This window comes from Hoplias malabaricus, chromosome 2 (assembly GCF_029633855.1).
Source record: "Hoplias malabaricus isolate fHopMal1 chromosome 2, fHopMal1.hap1, whole genome shotgun sequence".
In the NCBI taxonomy this organism is placed as follows: Eukaryota; Metazoa; Chordata; class Actinopteri; order Characiformes; family Erythrinidae; genus Hoplias; species Hoplias malabaricus.
Window position 1 is genome coordinate 1,506,340 of NC_089801.1, and position 18,661 is coordinate 1,525,000.

The 18,661-nt window shown below is 43.4% G+C and overlaps 1 protein-coding gene across 1 annotated transcript in view; it reads right to left on the reverse strand.

Annotated features, from left to right (window-relative positions):
- The window catches only part of lrba (LPS-responsive vesicle trafficking, beach and anchor containing), a 214,216-nt gene that overhangs the window by 41,590 nt on the left and 153,965 nt on the right, over nt 1-18,661 (reverse strand). The window contains 4 exon segments of the mRNA XM_066662321.1: nt 3,766-3,878; nt 4,091-4,206; nt 5,311-5,413; nt 6,057-6,174. Coding sequence (XP_066518418.1) covers nt 3,766-3,878; nt 4,091-4,206; nt 5,311-5,413; nt 6,057-6,174 — 450 coding nt within the window.

The window sequence follows — 18,661 nt, forward strand, 5'->3', positions numbered from 1 at the left end:
CTATCTCATGTCATTCTTTATCAAAGTCATCTGTCCTCTTTTCCTTGTTCCTTTTCTCCGTCTCGTCTCCTTGCCCCTAATCGCCTTCTGTAACCCTAACCCTTGTTGTGACCCCATCCCCCCTGTTCCATTACTATGTCCGTTACAAACCCCACCAACAAAACCCATGTGCCTTTTTCCCTTTTCAGTCCCCTCATCCCTGATCCGTGTTCTTTTCCCGGTTTCCCTTTCCTTTATTCCTGTACCCTAAGTGACAGTATAGGGATGTTATTAACAGGAGAGATATTCCACAAATCAGGCTTTTCCTAACAGCAGAGCGGCACACGTAGAACGCAACTCCAGAGCAAATAAAACAATAGTAAGTTGAAACAATAGCGAGTTACCAAAGCTTTAGCATCTTCAGAGGTCAAAGTGCGAAGTAAAATGGCCGCAGCCAGCGGCCGATATGAAACGTTTCCCTCCGAATGTGTCTAATACTCAGGCAATAAAGGAGCAGAACGTATTTGGCCGCTGCAGTGAAATCAATACACCATTACTCCAGTGAATGTAATGACCGGCTAGTTTTGTTACTCTAAAGATTTGACCCTAAATCTGTCGCAGGTCAGTAACCTCTAAGCTCAGGGTCAGTACACACAGAGGATTTATTTCTGTTTTAATTCTCGACCAAACGATACGCTTTATCACGGTTTCCACAGGATCCACATTAGATTCAGCAAAAATAAAGTTCAGAAAAGCTGAGATAAATGGAGCTGGAGTGGACATCTGACTAATTTCAGTAGAAATAATTTAAAGTGAGTTAAGCCCTGGGCAGTAAATTAGAGGAAAGTCCTGAGAAAGCTCTGCTTCTGTTAAAGTGAACCAATGTAAGTTTAAAAAAAAAAAGCAGTAAAACACCTCTCTTCTCCGTTTCCATCTTCCATTAACATTCTCTCCATCTCTCTCTCCCTGTCTCTTCATCCCCCCCTTCAAACTCTCTGATTTATTCATGCATCTCTGGGATGGAGGAAGACTCCTCACTCCATCATGTGCTGTCCTCCCTCCACTCTTCTCCATTAGAGAGACTGGAATGGATGGATAATTCTGATGCTTTAACTCTGGACTAAACAGGTTTAAACACACACTGTCTGCAGTAAAACTCATAAAGAGCATTCTTTTGGAGGAGTGGAGGACAGGAGGGAGTTAAAAAGACCAGGAAAGATCAGTGTAAAACACTCAGAACATCACGGTCAATACACGTCCTAACGCTTTCTCTTAGAAGTTCATTCATCCCTGATTCATGTCTCTAGAAAATAAGAAGTGGCTGTGAATATTGATTTGAAAATGACATAAAACTCTGGTTGTTTTGGCTCTGTGTATTGTACCCGTCCCCACTGTGAGAACAGGAAGACATCTTATGCCTTTAACCAGAAACTTAGTTGGCTCTGACGTACTTTAATAAAATGTGTTGTGTTTAAGTGTAACACCATTTTTAACGTTGAAAACTGATTCTTAATTTAAAGAGTAAAATACGTTCTTTTATTATAATGACGTTTTTTAGACTTACAGCTATCAGTAGAGAAAACTGCAGTCTGTAAGAAAAGATCTAAATCTTGTGAAAAGCAGTGTCAGTCACAGCCGAAGATCTAGTTGTGATTTCACAGAATTATTTTGTCATTAAAATTATGATTTTTTATCTATAAAGTCCCGGCCTGTTTCCTGTATCCACTTTTCTGAGGCTTGTGACAGTCCATTTGTATCAGTTATGATGTCACAACACAAGTGTTTGACTGGTTATGATTGGTCCAAAACAGATCTGTGGGTTGGTTTATCCAGCTGATTCAATTTCACAACGCATTACAAAATTAATTCATTCATTCATTATCTGTAAGCGCTTATCCAGTTCAGGGTCGTGCTGGAATCACTGGGCACAAGGTGGGAATACACCCTGGAGGGGGCGCCAGTCCTTCACAGGAAAATACACACACACACACACACACACCTACGGACACTTTTGAGTCGCCAATCCACCTACCAACGTGTGTTTTTGGACTGTGGGAGGAAACCCACAGAGGAAACCGGAGCACCCACGCAGACACAGGGAGAACACACCACACTCCTCACAGACAGTCACCCGGAGGAAACCCACGCAGACACAGGGAGAACACACCGCACTCCTCACAGACAGTCACCCGGAGGAAACCCACGCAGACACAGGGAGAACACACCGCACTCCTCACAGACAGTCACCCGGAGGAAACCCACGCAGACACAGGGAGAACACACCGCACTCCTCACAGACAGTCACCCGGAGGAAACCCACGCAGACACAGGGAGAACACACCACACTCCTCACAGACAGTCACCCGGAGGAAACCCACGCAGACACAGGGAGAACACACCACACTCCTCACAGACAGTCACCCGGAGGAAACCCACGCAGACACAGGGAGAACACACCACACTCCTCACAGACAGTCACCCGGTGGAAACCCACGCAGACACAGGGAGAACACACCACACTCCTCACAGACAGTCACCCGGAGGAAACCCACGCAGACACAGGGAGAACACACCACACTCCTCACAGACAGTCACCCGGAGCGGGACTCGAACCCACAACCTCCAGGTCCCTGGAGCTGTGTGACTGCGACACCTTCCTGCTGCGCCCCCGTGCCACCCACAGTACAAAATTATGCTCTTGTAAATTGTGAAATTGATATAAAAACCTCCCTTTTATCTCTCTGTGTTTCACCAATTCTACACTCTCTGAAAACGCGGTATGGTAGAAGTATATTTACTGTCACCAAAAGCACAAACAGTGTAATTGTACCTTTACAGGTACTGGAGGTGTTAAGGTCCAGTTTTGTTCCCTAAAGGTGCATTACATTCTCTTCTCCAGAAGGAGAGGTGAACATTTATAAGCTTTCATTGTAGAACTGTATCAAAAAACACAACATAATAAAAGTCCTGGAGATGAAATCAACACAATTTTAAAATCTGCAATTACAATAGAATTAGGTACAATCACGTTGCCTAATTAGGGTCCAGAATATGTACGTTTGAGGGTACCACCACGGTGACGGTTTTTCTGAAAGTGTGTGTTGCTGTGTGACGATGAAAGCTTATTATTATCTCGAGTGATGGAGCGTCATCCAACACATTTGTACCAGTGGTGTTTGTGATGAAGAAATAATCATTCAGCATCTGATATCTGACCTCACTAATGTGCCTGAATGCCATCAAATGTTCACAGCAATGTTCCAACTCCTTGTGTAAAGTCTTTCAGGAAGATTAGAAACTCTTACCTTCAGTAAAGGGCAATACATTTTCTATATTCCCACCCCCTGTGTGACACAGGTTTATTACTTTCTCCATGTTTCTTTACTGTGTTTCTCTAAAGAGGGCAAGTAGCAAACATCTTTGTGTGTGGTGTGTGTGTGTGGTGTGTGTGTGCTGTGTGTGCGTGAAGAACTGAAGCAGGTTACACTCTTAGACAAAGACCAAACTCAGACAAGCTCTGTGTGTGTGTGTGTGTGTGTGTGTGTGTGGTTAGCCCAAACACAGGCCACATTAATTGGCTCCTCAGGGACAGCAAGAGGCCAGAGAGAGAGCGAGAGAAAGAGCAGTAAAAGAAAGTGCAGAGGAGAAGAGAGAGAGAGAGAGAGACATACAAATAGTGCCTTAGAGGGGTCTAGGTAGCTGCTGGGCAGTGGAAGGTCCAGAGGGAGAGAATGATAGAATAAGACAGAGAGAGAGAGAGAGAGAGGGCGGACAGAAAGATAGTACCTTAGATAGGTCTCTGTAATTGCTGGGCAGTGTAAGGTCCAGTTCCTCTGAGTCGTAGTTGGTGATGATCCAGGGGAAAACAGGGTACTGGTTCAGATCGTTATATGTGCGACCTGCAGAAGATTTTTAATAACGTTTATATACGGTGCGGGTGTGTGAGTGGTGGGAGGAGGGATGGGTGGACAGAAGTGTTTTATTAATAATATTCAATGCTAAACACTGCTCCCAGCTGCTCCTTACAGCTCTTAGTACCTGTGACAGTCTCAGATTAAAGATCGCAGAGACAGTTTTATTATTAATAAAGATCGGTATTGTATAGACATACCTGAGATTGTGTTGAGAAACATGAGATACTCAAAGTTGGAGATTTCTCGTCTCTGCCAGCGCAGAGTCATATTCGACGCTTTAAACAGCTGCTTAGGACTCGCCAGAGAAATCCTCCTAAATCAAACACAATCAATTTATTAATAATTCAATTAAACAGGAATCCTCCTAAATCACAAATTATAGATATATTCATTAACTCACACACTTTCCCAACATTACTGGATTAATCAGGGTGTGTACATTACATCACAGATCACAGAAGTGCACTCTACATTAGTGTGTGATGTGTGTGAGAGAGTATATATATATACTGTGTGTGTGTGTGTGTGTGTGTGTGTGTGTGTGTGTTTTCTTTAGCTCTGTGTGTGTGTGCAGAAGTCGCTGCAGGCGCTCCATTTATTCTTTGCTGACAGAGATAAATAAATGATGTGAGTTGTGTTTGAGTGAAAGCAATTAGGCAGTGTTACACACACACACACACACACACACACATACTTTTACACGCCTGTTCACACAAATTTCACTCAGAAACAGAAAAAAATAAACACTGTGTACATCACATACAATATCTGAAAAAGAGAGAGAGACATGGAGATAAAGAGAGAGACAGAGAGAGAGAGAAAGAGACAGCGAGAAAGAGAGAGAGAGAAGAGAGAGAGAGAGCGAGAGAGAGAGAGAAGAGAGATAGAGAGAGAGACAGAGAATGAGAGAGAGAAGAGAGAGAGAGAGAAAGAAAGAGGGAGAGAGAGAGAGAAAGAGAGAGGGAGAGAGAGAGAGAAAGAGAGAGAGACAGCGAGAAAGAGAGAGAGAGAAAGAGAAAGAGAGAGAGAGAGAGAGAGAGAGAGAGACATCATCCATGACTAATCTAAAAGAGAAGTCTGATAGAACACTGTTTCCTCTAATTAAAAGGTTGTTACTTGGGCTTTGGTGCTAGTGAGTGACTCTGAATCACAGCACACCACCAGTCCCAGTCTTTACTGATCAGCTGATCTTAGGCTGGACTGATAAAAGAGTTAATCGTACTTAAAAGTGGATAAAGGACGGTCTGCACAAATAAAAGTCTCAAATCACCCGAGTACTTTACGTTTTATTATGTATTTTTCTGAATACAGTTCCTCAACTGAGGAGTGTTTCATCTTTTCATATCACTATAGCACTATCATTAAAATGAAGACAGCATTCGCCTCTGTGTGTGTGTGTGTGTGTGTGGTGTATTACCTGGTCTGTGGAAGGCCGTAGTTCGTTCCGACTCCCACTCTGGGGAGACAATGCACTACCTTCTTCACCATTGCTGCATCAGCAAAATTAAACATCACAGCACCTGACGCACAAAACACACACACACACACACACACACACACACACACACACACACACACACACACACACACAAAAACATTTTTTAAACATTTTTTCTTATATGTCTATGGCAATATTACTATAATCCCAAATGAACAGTGAAACTAGGGAAACATTGCTTTGACTGTGCATCTCTAAATCTAAAGAGTTAGTCACTAAAACTGAATCCTTGTTCTAATTAAAACTGAGGCTTGTTATGTTCTCATCAGAAAGGAAACACTTGAATGGAATCAAAGTTGTAAAGCTCTCCTTAGACATGAAGATTAGTGAAGAACTGTATAAAGACTCTAACCGGTTCTTGGAGTTCATTGAGCACTAAGAAGGTTCTCATTTGTGCATTAAATGGTTCTGTAAAGACAGCCCTTTATTACACTTTGACCTAAAAGTCTGTGTTGATGCTGTGCTGCCTATAAGCATTTTCTATTCTCTGTACAAAATAAATACGCCCTGCGAAGGACTGGCGCCCCCTACAGGCTGTGTTCCTGTCTTGCGCTCAGTGATTCCGGGTAGGCTCCAGACTCACCGTGACCCTGAACTTGACAAGCGCTTACAGACAATGAATGAATGAATGAATGAACATTTTCAAATGAGGAGAAGGTTCTCACTTCTGTTTGCCAAGAAGATCTCCAGCGCAGTATTCTGCAGAAGATAACGACGAGAAAATACAGCCCGGATCTCGGAAAACAACCATTTCCCGTGAAGACCTTCAGTGTAGGCCAGGATCTGTAACAGAGAATAAGACAGAGAGACTATATCCATGAGTGAGAGATCAGCAGAGGTAAGACAACAGCAGTGATCTGTTCAACAGGCTGACAGCGTTTCAGTAATCTGCATCTCCATGAGTCTAACTCCCCTCCCTCCCTCGTTACTGGGGTATAATCTGATGATCATTTTACTCCTGAGATACCTGTGTACATGACCATTTATATAACAACACCAAGAGAGAACGTGAGAGAAAAAGACAGAAGGGAAAGAGAGAGAGAGAGGGAGAATAAGTAAATGCAGGAGAAGGTGAGCGAGCACATGAACCTCGTTCATCATGGCTACTGGGCGGCGGCAGGATGGATGTTCAGTATTGATCAGCTCTCATGAAGAAGAGATTCTTTAAAGAGCAAAGTGTGCCCCATTCACACACTGTAAAGAGGGACAGCTCACTAAAAGGTGATCAGCAGCACACACCACAGCTAATCAATCAACTTTTAACCACCGAATCAATACAGGAAACACATCATCACTCGCTCTGACACCTCACACACTGCTCCAGCACGAGACAGCAACCCCTCCGATCCAATAAACACCCCCGGAGAGTTCACACCCGCATTCACTTTAACAGGATTAAACCAGCTGAGTGTGAACACACCTGAAACAAACTGGAAATGGTGTTTAGGCCAATTACAGACAGTCAGTCACTGATGCCGATTTACATGATGTTAAAGTGTCCTGTCAATGTGTCGTCATGTCCCAGTGCTGGGTGTGAACGCCTACCTCTACGCTTCTGAAGTGTGTGTTGGTGTGAGATGATGTATTCAGGAGGAGCTGATACACAGCAGTGTTTTATTACGGAAGAATAAGCAGAACACAGTGTTTCACTAACACACTGTCAGCTGATACATACACAACACAGAGCAAAAGAAGAGGGGGGGGGGGGGGGGGGCACACAAGCAGCGAAGGCAAGTTGTCAGAGGAACCGTGTTCCCGTGCGGACATCTGTCAGGATGCTGTGTAATTCAGACATGAGTTTAATTCTGTCTTTAGCCTCCAACGCCTTTTGTTTCTCCACTTTTCTGTCTTGTGCGTCCGAGCGTAATTACTTCACAGACAGGCGGGGGGTGGGAGAGTGGGGGGCGGAGAGAGAGAGAGAGAGACAGAGGGAAACAGAGGAGTCCAGAGGGAGCTGAGAGTCCTGAGTTAATCAGAAATATTCAAATGCAGTTGTTAGCGGTTCGTGTGTGAGGATGGTGCTAGCGAGCGAGGCTAGCAGCGGCAGTAGCCGAGCTCATTAGCAAGTGAAGGAGGTAAAGGACAGCAGCTGGGTCTTGAGCTCCTCCGTCTCCAGAGCTCAATTAAACTCGGATTAAAGCCTTGCCGCTGTCGGCAGATCTGACAGAGTCCTCATCTCCACACCAGACCCAGACGGGCCAGTGTTTGTATTCACTCAGGGAACAAAAGCATTTCTACACACCGCTAAAGTCTCGTGGCGTTCTGTTGTGGGGTCGTACCCATATTAGGAAATCTGGGGTTTAAGCTAGGGTTGTTTACCACAAGTCATGACAGCACATGCGTTTACGTCATCGAGAAATCCAGCTTAGAACTGGAACTCCAAATACGGACATGACACACACCACAGTTATCAGTATTAACGGCTCATGGGCTAATACATTTCTAATATCCAAAGCCTGACCAGAGTACAGGTCAATATTTAAGTTTTCAATATCAGTATCAGCCAATACTCAGGGAATACACTGTACATTGCCATAAATCAATAGTCAGCACTGACTGACTGGTCTTCAGTGATTTAATACTCAAAATATCAGCATCAGGTACCGTCTAGAGACAGTGGCATACTCTCTTAACCTCAGAGCTGAGCTGGTAGGGGAATTCTAATGAAGACAGGAACACATTCCATTCATCACAACTCTGCGGAGAACAACACGTGAAGAAACGAAGGAACAAATGAACGCAGGGATGGAGAGACATTTCAGTTCAGCCATCAATTCAGAGAAGCAATTTCAGTCCTCACCTCTGACCCCTGTCCATTCTGTCTCTATAAGAGCAGAGTGTAAAGCTGAGTGATGATACAGAGCTCACTCACGACACTGTACAGATACTTACAGCAATGGCGGGGGGAAGACAGAGAGAGAGAGAGAGAGAGAGAGGAGAGAGAGAGAGAGAGAAAAGAGAGTGAGAGAGAGAGAAGAGAGAGTGAGAGAGAGAAGAGCGAGTGAGAGAGGAGAGAGAGAGTGTGAGAGAGAGAAGAGAGAGAGAGAGAGAAGAGAGAGTGTGAGAGAGAGAGAGAGAAGAGAGAGTGTGAGAGAGAGTGTGAGAGAGAAGAGAGAGAGAGAGTGTGAGAGAGGAGAGAGAGAGTGTGAGAGAGAGAAGAGAGAGAGAGAGTGAAGAGAGAGAGACAGAAAGAAAGAGAGAAATCATAGATGACCAGAATAAACAAGTGAAAAACCTAGGAGAAATCTTAAACAGAATTTCTTAATAATTTCTAATACCACAATCACAATCATCATCAACACAAAGCAATAAAAGTCTAAACTCTGATTATACGGGTGGTTTTATTTAGATTCTTTTATTTATTTACCACCTCATCTTAATTATTTTGTAGTGCACACACCAGGGAAGTTTGTGAAGAATGTATACGACTGGCAGTGTTTTTTTGGCCATAAATAATTAAGGAATTATGTCACATGAATCGCTAAATAAAGGAGGTAAGCCAACCCAGTCGGCATGGTTTGGTGCACCCAGAGGGCCTCAGTGAGACCACAGTCTTGTCTGGAAGATCACTGAAAAGGAAGCATGGATGGGAAAATATATAAATATATCAGGCGTTTCATAAGGACTCGAATGTGGCTCAGCCAATTAGCTGCTGTAATAAATTTATTTATTATAACTGTATAATAAATCATGTACTAGAATGAAAACATGTTCAAATTACTGCTGTGAGCAGAGCCAAAAACACAACAAAGACCTGAATGGTGTGTGTGTGTGTGTGTGTGTGTGTGTGTGTGTGTGTGTGTGTGTGTGTGTGTGTGTATGCGATTTGTGAGTGCTGTCGTTTGTCTTTGTCAGCAGCTGAAATGAGTCTGAGACGAAGAAGGACACATCACACACTGTCCCCTATTCCACAGAGAGAGAGAGAGAGAGAAGAGCTAGGAAGAGGAATGGAGAACAGAGAGAAAGGGAGAGAGAACAACGAGAATATAAAAAGGAAGAGAGGATCAGACTGAAAGAGAGAAGAGAGAAAGAGAAAAGGGAGAGTGTGATAAATGAGAGAGGTGTAGAGGGAGTGTGTGTTCAGCGTGATAAGGAAAGCACAGAGGGAAAAAGGAACCAGAGGCCAGAGCAATACAGCAACCACAGCAGCTGCTTATAAAGCAATAATAAGGGCCTATTACAGGTTTAAATCTAATAAAGTGTGTTCTGTGTGCGTTTGTTCTCAGAATCTTTCCAGGCACAGTTTCCTAATGTATTAGATATAATCAATAAACCTAGAAAATATGAAACAACATAAGAACCTTTCAAAAGAAAGTTTTCATAATCTTCTTAGGGGACTCTTCGCAGTTTTCTGATGTTGGCCATTGCTGATGAAGCCTTTTCTGCTGCATGTTACAGCTCATCAGAAACGATGCCAGAAAGGTTTAATTTGGCTTTTCTTTTTGGTCCAAAACCAACTAAACTTCCCTCTAAATCAGGACTCAATCAGTAACAGATGCAGTAAAAAATGGGTCAAATCTAAACACATAACTGATCATAATTTAAGGCAAAAACTGAATTATGCAGTGGTTCTCCTAAAACCTGATGAATTCCACATAAACTCCGTGATGTTTTAAGTCTAGTGTTAATCCACTGTAAAAGAAAATACAAAAGATAACATTCGGACCAAATGGAAGAAACCTGAGTAAATAAAACTAAAATCGAAGAAGTGAAACAGTTGTGTGTGTGTTTGAGTGCGTGCGCGCGTGTGTGTGTGTGTAAGAGGGAGAGAGCAAGCAGTAAAATGAAGTGATTGAAGTTTAATTTGTCGTGTGTATGAAGCTCTTCCGGCTGGACAGCGCAGTTAAAGGATAACAGATGAGCTGCGTATTATTAGCCTTTGGTGCGATGAAGTGGCGTGGGCGATAAGGTGATGAAATTAATGAGCAGCAGGAAGAGGGGTGATCCATCACCATCACACACACACACACACACACACACACACACACACAGAAGCATGGCAATATTGGAAAAGTTGATAGAATTCATAGAAACAGAAAGGGTTAGTTATCACAGAGAAACTGCTGCACACACTCCCACACACACACTTTTGTCCATTCATAAACACAAATGTGCACACACAGACACATACACACTAAAAACTGTGATTTAAGCAAACAATATATCTTTTTTCTAGTGCATTTCTAATGATCAGTTAATACTGAAGTATTCACACATTTAAAAGCATATTTAATGAGATTTTTGAGATTAATGAGAGGGTGATGGCGTGTGGTGTTGCTGTGTGTAGTGCGATGGTGTGTGGCGTTGCTGTGTGTAGTGTGATGGTGTGTGGCGTTGCTGTGTGTAGTGTGATGGTGTGTGGCGTTGCTGTGTGTAGTGTGATGGTGTGTGGCGTTGCTGTGTGTAGTGTGATGGTGTGGTGTTGCTGTGTGTAGTGTGATGGTGTGTGGTGTTGCTGTGTGTAGTGTGATGGTGTGTGGCGTTGCTGTGTGTAGTGTGATGGTGTGTGGTGTTGCTGTGTGTAGTATGATGGTGTGTGGTATTGCTGTGTGTAGTGTGATGGTGTGTGGTGTTGCTGTGTGTAGTGTGATGGTGTGTGGTGTTGCTGTGTGTAATGTGATGGTGTGGTGTTGCTGTGTGTAGTGTGATGGTGTGTGGTGTTGCTGTGTGTAGTGTGATGGTGTGGTGTTGCTGTGTGTAGTGTGATGGTGTGTGTTGTTGCTGTGTGTAGTGTGATGGTGTGTGGTGTTGCTGTGTGTAGTGTGATGGTGTGGTGTTGCTGTGTGTAGTGTGATGGTGTGGTGTTGCTGTGTGTAGTGTGATGGTGTGTGGTGTTGCTGTGTGTAGTGTGATGGTGTGTGGTGTTGCTGTGTGTAGTGTGATGGTGTGTGGTGTTGCTGTGTGTAGTGTGATGGTGTGTGGTGTTGCTGTGTGTTGTGTGATGGTGTGTGGTGTTGCTGTGTGTAGTGTGATGGTGTGTGGTGTTGCTGTGTGTAGTGTGATGGTGTGTGGTGTTGCTGTGTGTAGTGTGATGGTGTGGTGTTGCTGTGTGTAGTGTGATGGTGTGTGGTGTTGCTGTGTGTAGTGTGATGGTGTGGTGTTGCTGTGTGTAGTGTGATGGCGTGTGTTGTTGCTGTGTGTAGTGTGATGGCGTGTGGTGTTGCTGTGTGTAGTGTGATGGTGTGTGGTGTTGCTGTGTGTAGTGTGATGGTGTGTGGTGTTGCTGTGTGTAGTGTGATGGTGTGTGGTGTTGCTGTGTGTAGTGTGATGGTGTGTGGTGTTGCTGTGTGTAGTGTGATGGTGTGTGGTGTTGCTGTGTGTAGTGTGATGGTGTGGTGTTGCTGTGTGTAGTGTGATGGTGTGTGGTGTTGCTGTGTGTAGTGTGATGGTGTGGTGTTGCTGTGTGTAGTGTGATGGTGTGTGTTGTTGCTGTGTGTAGTGTGATGGCGTGTGGTGTTGCTGTGTGTAGTGTGATGGTGTGTGGTGTTGCTGTGTGTAGTGTGATGGTGTGTGGTGTTGCTGTGTGTAGTGTGATGGTGTGTGTTGTTGCTGTGTGTAGTGTGATGGTGTGTGTTGTTGCTGTGTGTAGTGTGATGGTGTGTGGTGTTGCTGTGTGTAGTGTGATGGTGTGTGTTGTTGCTGTGTGTAGTGTGATGGTGTGGTGTTGCTGTGTGTAGTGTGATGGTGTGTGGTGTTGCTGTGTGTAGTGTGATGGTGTGTGTTGTTGCTGTGTGTAGTGTGATGGTGTGTGTTGTTGCTGTGTGTAGTGTGATGGTGTGTGGTGTTGCTGTGTGTAGTGTGATGGTGTGTGTTGTTGCTGTGTGTAGTGTGATGGTGTGGTGTTGCTGTGTGTAGTGTGATGGTGTGTGTTGTTGCTGTGTGTAGTGTGATGGTGTGTGGTGTTGCTGTGTGTAGTGTGATGGTGTGTGTTGTTGCTGTGTGTAGTGTGATGGTGTGTGGTGTTGCTGTGTGTAGTGTGATGGTGTGGTGTTGCTGTGTGTAGTGTGATGGTGTGTGTTGTTGCTGTGTGTAGTGTGATGGTGTGGTGTTGCTGTGTGTAGTGTGATGGTGTGTGTTGTTGCTGTGTGTAGTGTGATGGTGTGTGGTGTTGCTGTGTGTAGTGTGATGGTGTGTGTTGTTGCTGTGTGTAGTGTGATGGTGTGTGGTGTTGCTGTGTGTAGTGTGATGGTGTGGTGTTGCTGTGTGTAGTGTGATGGTGTGTGTTGTTGCTGTGTGTAGTGTGATGGTGTGGTGTTGCTGTGTGTAGTGTGATGGTGTGTGTTGTTGCTGTGTGTAGTGTGATGGTGTGTGGTGTTGCTGTGTGTAGTGTGATGGTGTGTGTTGTTGCTGTGTGTAGTGTGATGGTGTGTGGTGTTGCTGTGTGTAGTGTGATGGTGTGGTGTTGCTGTGTGTAGTGTGATGGTGTGTGTTGTTGCTGTGTGTAGTGTGATGGTGTGGTGTTGCTGTGTGTAGTGTGATGGTGTGTGTTGTTGCTGTGTGTAGTGTGATGGTGTGTGGTGTTGCTGTGTGTAGTGTGATGGTGTGTGTTGTTGCTGTGTGTAGTGTGATGGTGTGTGGCGTTGCTGCACTGTTTTGTGATTGGGTCTCACCACAGACTTCAAAGAATGAGAGAAGAACAGAGTGGTGCATGTTTCAGCTCCTGTGCTGAGAGAGGCATGTTTTGAGAAGTTCTAGTGACACTCACTCAGGGGACTTTTTGGATTTTTACTGCAGTAATTAACAATACTTTCACAGGAAGCCCTGTGTAATTGGGTTTAATTTCCCAATACCTCCAAACGTTGTTGATGAAGGAGCTGTAACTACAGCAGCTCTTGTAATTTAAACAGCCTGCATTGTTTCTAATTGGGTTTCTTATATAAACAAAATTAAACGTTCAGTGCTAATTCCCAGGCTCAGCGTGATCCCGAAGCTAATCTCCGTGCTACACAACAAACGCACAAAATAAAACCCAAAACATCACATGGTTCCATTCCCCCTTAAATCTGCAGCACTCCACCACACTCTCTCCAGAACATGTCAGTCCTCATCAGCAAACGAGTTCATCACAGTAATGAGGGGGTGGGGCTACACGCCTGGCTAACGAGGCTACAGCTTGGCCAATCAGAGCGCAGAAGAGACACTTACAGATATACACACGCACACCTCTCTGGAGCCAATTATACTGGGACATTGTTCCATCCGAGTGAGAGTAGAGCCCATATTTATAATAATAATAAAATATATATATGTAGAGAGAGAGAGAGAGAGGTAGAGAGAGAGAGAGAGAGAGAGAGAGAGAGAGAGAAATACATATATAAATAGACAGGGAGAGTAAGAAATTAAACTAATCAGAATAAACCAGAGAAAATTTTCAGGAAACATGAGGAAACAATGAATTTATACAAGACAATTTTTTTAAAGATTTAAAATCTTACCAAAACACCACTGTTATTCATTTTAAACATTTTTTTACACCTGAGGACAAAAGGGCTTTTTCTTCTTTGCACTTCATTCTACCAATATCTCCAGCTAGCCGTCTACTGCTTTTATATTCTTACCTTTTCCAGGTAAATTACATCTTCGTTTCTTGCTTCTACTGAAGTTAAACCAACTGAAACGTGTTCACATGTGAAATGAGCCTTTCTTCCTCTGATCTGAATATAAACACAGTCTACTACATCAGCACAACTGGCTCTAAATGAGTGAAAATAACACATTCTCCATTAAATCACATTCTCTTCTAAAATGAACAGTATTTAACACTGATAAAAACGGTGGTAGGAACCATGCTGCACTTTGACTTGTCCACACCTTTGTCCAGGATTCATAAATGGAATCTGGATTGTTTGTAAAATTACTCAAATACTAAACTCCAGCTCTGTGCAGTGATCTGAACTGAAGGAATTCAGCCTGAACTCAGCGTGACAGGATTAAAACCCTTTTGTTCCTCATCACACGTTCAGGTTAGTCTTCTCTCGCCCTCTCTCTGGTCTAGGCCTCTATTCACCTCCTAGAAAGGCTAATCTTTCTGCTATGAGAGAGAGAGAGAGACTGCATATGTTGAGTATCTGTGTGTGTGTGTGTGTGTGTGTGTACTGTATGTGTGTTTAGGGCAGAGCTGTGGAGGTTAATTGGAGAAGAACTGAATCCTTTAACACAGTGACTCATTAAACACTCTGCCTTTCTCTCTGAGTGCTGAAGGGGCACACGCACGCACACACACACACACACACACACACACACACAGAATTTAACACGATATTATAACAGGATAGAGCACAAAGTATAATAAAAAGAAATAATATGAATTTAATTAATTAGATTATTTTAGATAATTATTTTAAAGAAAAAACTGTAAAACTGTGCCAGAAGTTAATGATAAATGTGTTCTAACAGAAAGGGCTGTGTACAAACACCTACCTTTTTCCAGTAATCAAAGACAAAAAGGCTACTAGCGAAAGGTGAGGAAACAGTCTCTGAATTTCACTAGACGTATACAGCACCTACTCTACACAGTCGCATCTGAATTCAGGCCAAATTTCTAAACCTTGTTATTGCTTCGTGCCAAATCTTCAGTGGTAGTACCCTATAAAATCAACTTGTTTTTAATAAGCATTCTTTGTTACATCAACTACAACATTAAGTCACCTATTTCCTACACTCACTGCCCATTTTATCATCTCTACTGTGTTTACTCGTGCGCTTTTAGTTTTACAGAAGGACGGTGTAGTTTTTCTGCACCCTTTCTCACAGCAGCGCTGCTGTGTCTGATCCACCAACACCAGCACAACACACTGAGATCACATCAGTGTCGCTGCAGCACTGAGAATGATCCAACTCCCAAATAATATGTGCTCTGTGGTGGCCTTGGCCATCAAACAACACGAATAAAGGACCTACAGCAACAAATGAACCTGAAATGGTAGAAAGAAGTGCACATATACGGTCAGTGGTGCTGATAAATGGGCAACGTGTGGAGAAACAAAGAGCTGGCTTTAAATTTACGGCTGATTGATGACTATAATCGCATTCTTTTTTTCCCCCTAACTTTTGCCTTTAGTAAATCTGATCTCAGAAAACTCAAATACGTCTGTGAAGTCTGAGCAAAACCTACCGGAGCTTATCTGCTGTTTACGAGAGGAATTATCCTCAACGCCAACAGAGCTGACTCAGAGCCTCCTCTCCACAGCTTCAAACAGAAGATTTAAAAAGGCAACACTTTAAAATAAGCAGAGATTACACAGACCTGCCACAGGTGAGGAGAGGTCATTACAGGTCATTACACAGGTAATTACACACTGAGATAAGGATGAGCGAGAGAGAGAGAGAGAGAGAGAGGGAGACAGAGGGAGAGAGAGGCCTCTGGGATTTTTAAGGTGGAAACTTGTGTCCTTTGTGCTGTAAGACTCAGAGCTGAATAAAGGAGGGAGGAGGAGGAGGAGAGCAGCGTGAAATGCAGCAGACGTTGCTCTTTTTTCTGTTTCTAACGTTCAGCTGATAGTGGAAGAGAGGAGCTGGACTCAGGGAATGACTCTGTATTAAAGAGAGGTTATTATTTTTGGGTTTTGGCTTGTAATTGAAAAACAGTTTGAGGTTCTTAAGGAAGTAGTAGTTTTCTAAGAAGCGTGGACACTCGTTTTTTAAATAACACATAATTAAACATATAATCCCTCACTCATTAAGGGTTAAAAAGTCCCTAAAAAGTTCCATGCTTCACATCATAGACACTGTGTGTCCCTGTTTGTGTGCCGTGTCGCTGTAATGTTGTGGTGTGAGGAACTGAAAACATCAGTCCAGAAGTGGTGTAATGAGTGTAATAATACAGTTGAGGGATGCAGAGGGAATCCAAACAGAACCCAGTGCCCTGACACTGCAGTAGGACAGTGACTAGAGTGACAGTGTCCACTCGTTCACCCATGCTCTCCCTCTCTCTCTCGCCCGGCTGTCACTCCTTGCTCTCCTCAGGACTGTGACGGGGCGATCGTAAGAGCAGAGCCCCATAATCCCCCCTTTGTCTGCTCACTAATTGGATTTGGGGCAGGGAGGTGGGGGTAAAAGGGTAAAAATGTGGCGCCCCATTTTCTGGAGAGCCAAGGGGGTGAGAGAGGTTTTAAAGATGTGAAAGAGAATTCTCCGGAGGGTTAAGAGGATTCAGAGGTGACAGAAGCTTCAGCATAGTGTTTTAGATCAGCTCTTTAAGCAGGTAAATACCATTTACACCGCGCCAGGGTTGGTTTTGGACGAGGGGAGGGGGGCAAGTGGGGGAGAGGGAGGGGGAGAGAGAGAGAGAGAATGAGAAAAATATACTGGGGTTTAAAGCATACTTCACCCGAACAAACCTAATGGCACATATTTCAGCAGAGGCCAGATACCATGACATTTTATTTACCATTTCTTTTATAGACTCACATATCTTTCTATCAAATCATGTGCCCTATGAACTTACATATCCATCTACATCTTACTACAGAGTCACATCTTCCTGTAGACTCTCACAATCCATCTCTAGACATGGAACAATGACTATATAAGATGAAAAGCTTGATCGCCTTTAACGTTCCCCTTTTGTAAGATGTCATCAGTTATTAACAGGTTCAAATGAATAAATCAGCCTTAACTTTGTTATTGAGCCTCTGTCTCACGTGAATATCATGTAATATCAAACACGTTTGGTGCGTGACCACATTTACATCTAAATAAATTGACTGACATTCGAATTAAATTGGCCCTAATCAATTTAATCCACAGCAAAATTTATTGCAACCAGGCAATTCGCCCTCCGCACTGATTCAGTTTTGAGCGTGTACCCTGGCAGTAAAGTGGATCAGAGAGAGCTCTTTCTGATTCGCTCTTCTCCGAGAGTCAGTTACGGACGGACGAGTCTTTCTCCAGACGAGATGCATCATTAACCTCAGAAAACTGGGACGGAGACAAAAAGCCCTGAAGGACACCAATTGAGGAAGAGCTGAATACGTCAGACCAACACAGAGGGTTAAAATAAAACACTCCAATAAAGATCAGACCCCAGATTTCTAAGATCAGACTCTTACATTAAAAATCAAAGAATGTAAATACACCCAAACACCCATGCATTGTGACATCACAAACATGACTAATTGGCAGGAAAATGGCAGCTTTGTCTGCTAATTAGTCATGATTGTGATGTCACAATTTAACCGTATTTTACATGTTTGTGGAAAGTTAGGTACTAGGTTAATTTATTCACTGCTTTTAAGTATATTCTTCAAATACAAATACTCAAGCAGTGACAAACAGCGCTCTTTGGGTACATGCCATTGGACCATGCAGGAGCCCTGCTGTCATATTAGAAGAATCTTCATGATGCAAACCAGCACGAGACATGCATTTTTCACCATGCTCTCAGTCTCAGGCACTAACTTCACAAAGGTGCGCTTATAACAGTAAGCTTACTCCAGTCCAGTGACTGTGTGGTTTTATGAGACGTATACTAATGCATAATAGTGATAATATGGGACTATCTTTTGACTGGGCAATTATTCAAAAATTAATCGAAATTCAGAACTTCTAATCGAGGTAATCTTGTCTATATCTATTATATCAATTTGTGTTCATGTACTGTGCCTTTAAAACCACACTACCACGCTGTAGTCACATGATTCTGCCCCTATCTGTAACATGAAGGAGAACCTAAACACAGAGGCCAACAGAGCGACTCGAGCAGCTCGTACCAAAGAAAAACACAGCGTCTGTGGTTTGGCCGTGCTGTGTTTTGACTGTGATTAAGACGACACTGAACAAAAAGAGTGAAATGTAAACACTGAGAAAAAACAGTTTCAGCGACCAAAGCACAATCACACACCAAATACAGTGGAACCTCTAACAAACGCCTCTACTAACGAACTTTCCAAAAATACGAACAGGGCATTTGAATATTTTTTGCCTCCACCAACGAATCACGACTCTAGAAACGAACCCGAGCCTCCTCCGAGTCGGCGGCTGGAAATGTCCACTGACCCCAATAGGAGAGTCTCCCAGCGCCCCCAGACTTGAGTGAGCTTTAAAGATTAGCACATTGTAGCTTTAGCAATTTAGCATTAGTGTAAATAGCAGACACTGAAATTCGTGCTAAGTTAAGCCGTATCTACGCTTCGTCTCCCCACATTCACCACCTACTCTCCGTTATTCCACCCCCCCCACCTCCCGTCATACAGCCAGTGCCTGTGTTACTCCTCCAGCCAGTCGTCACGTCTTCAAGGTAGCGATGTGTAACCACTTACAACTTTATTAT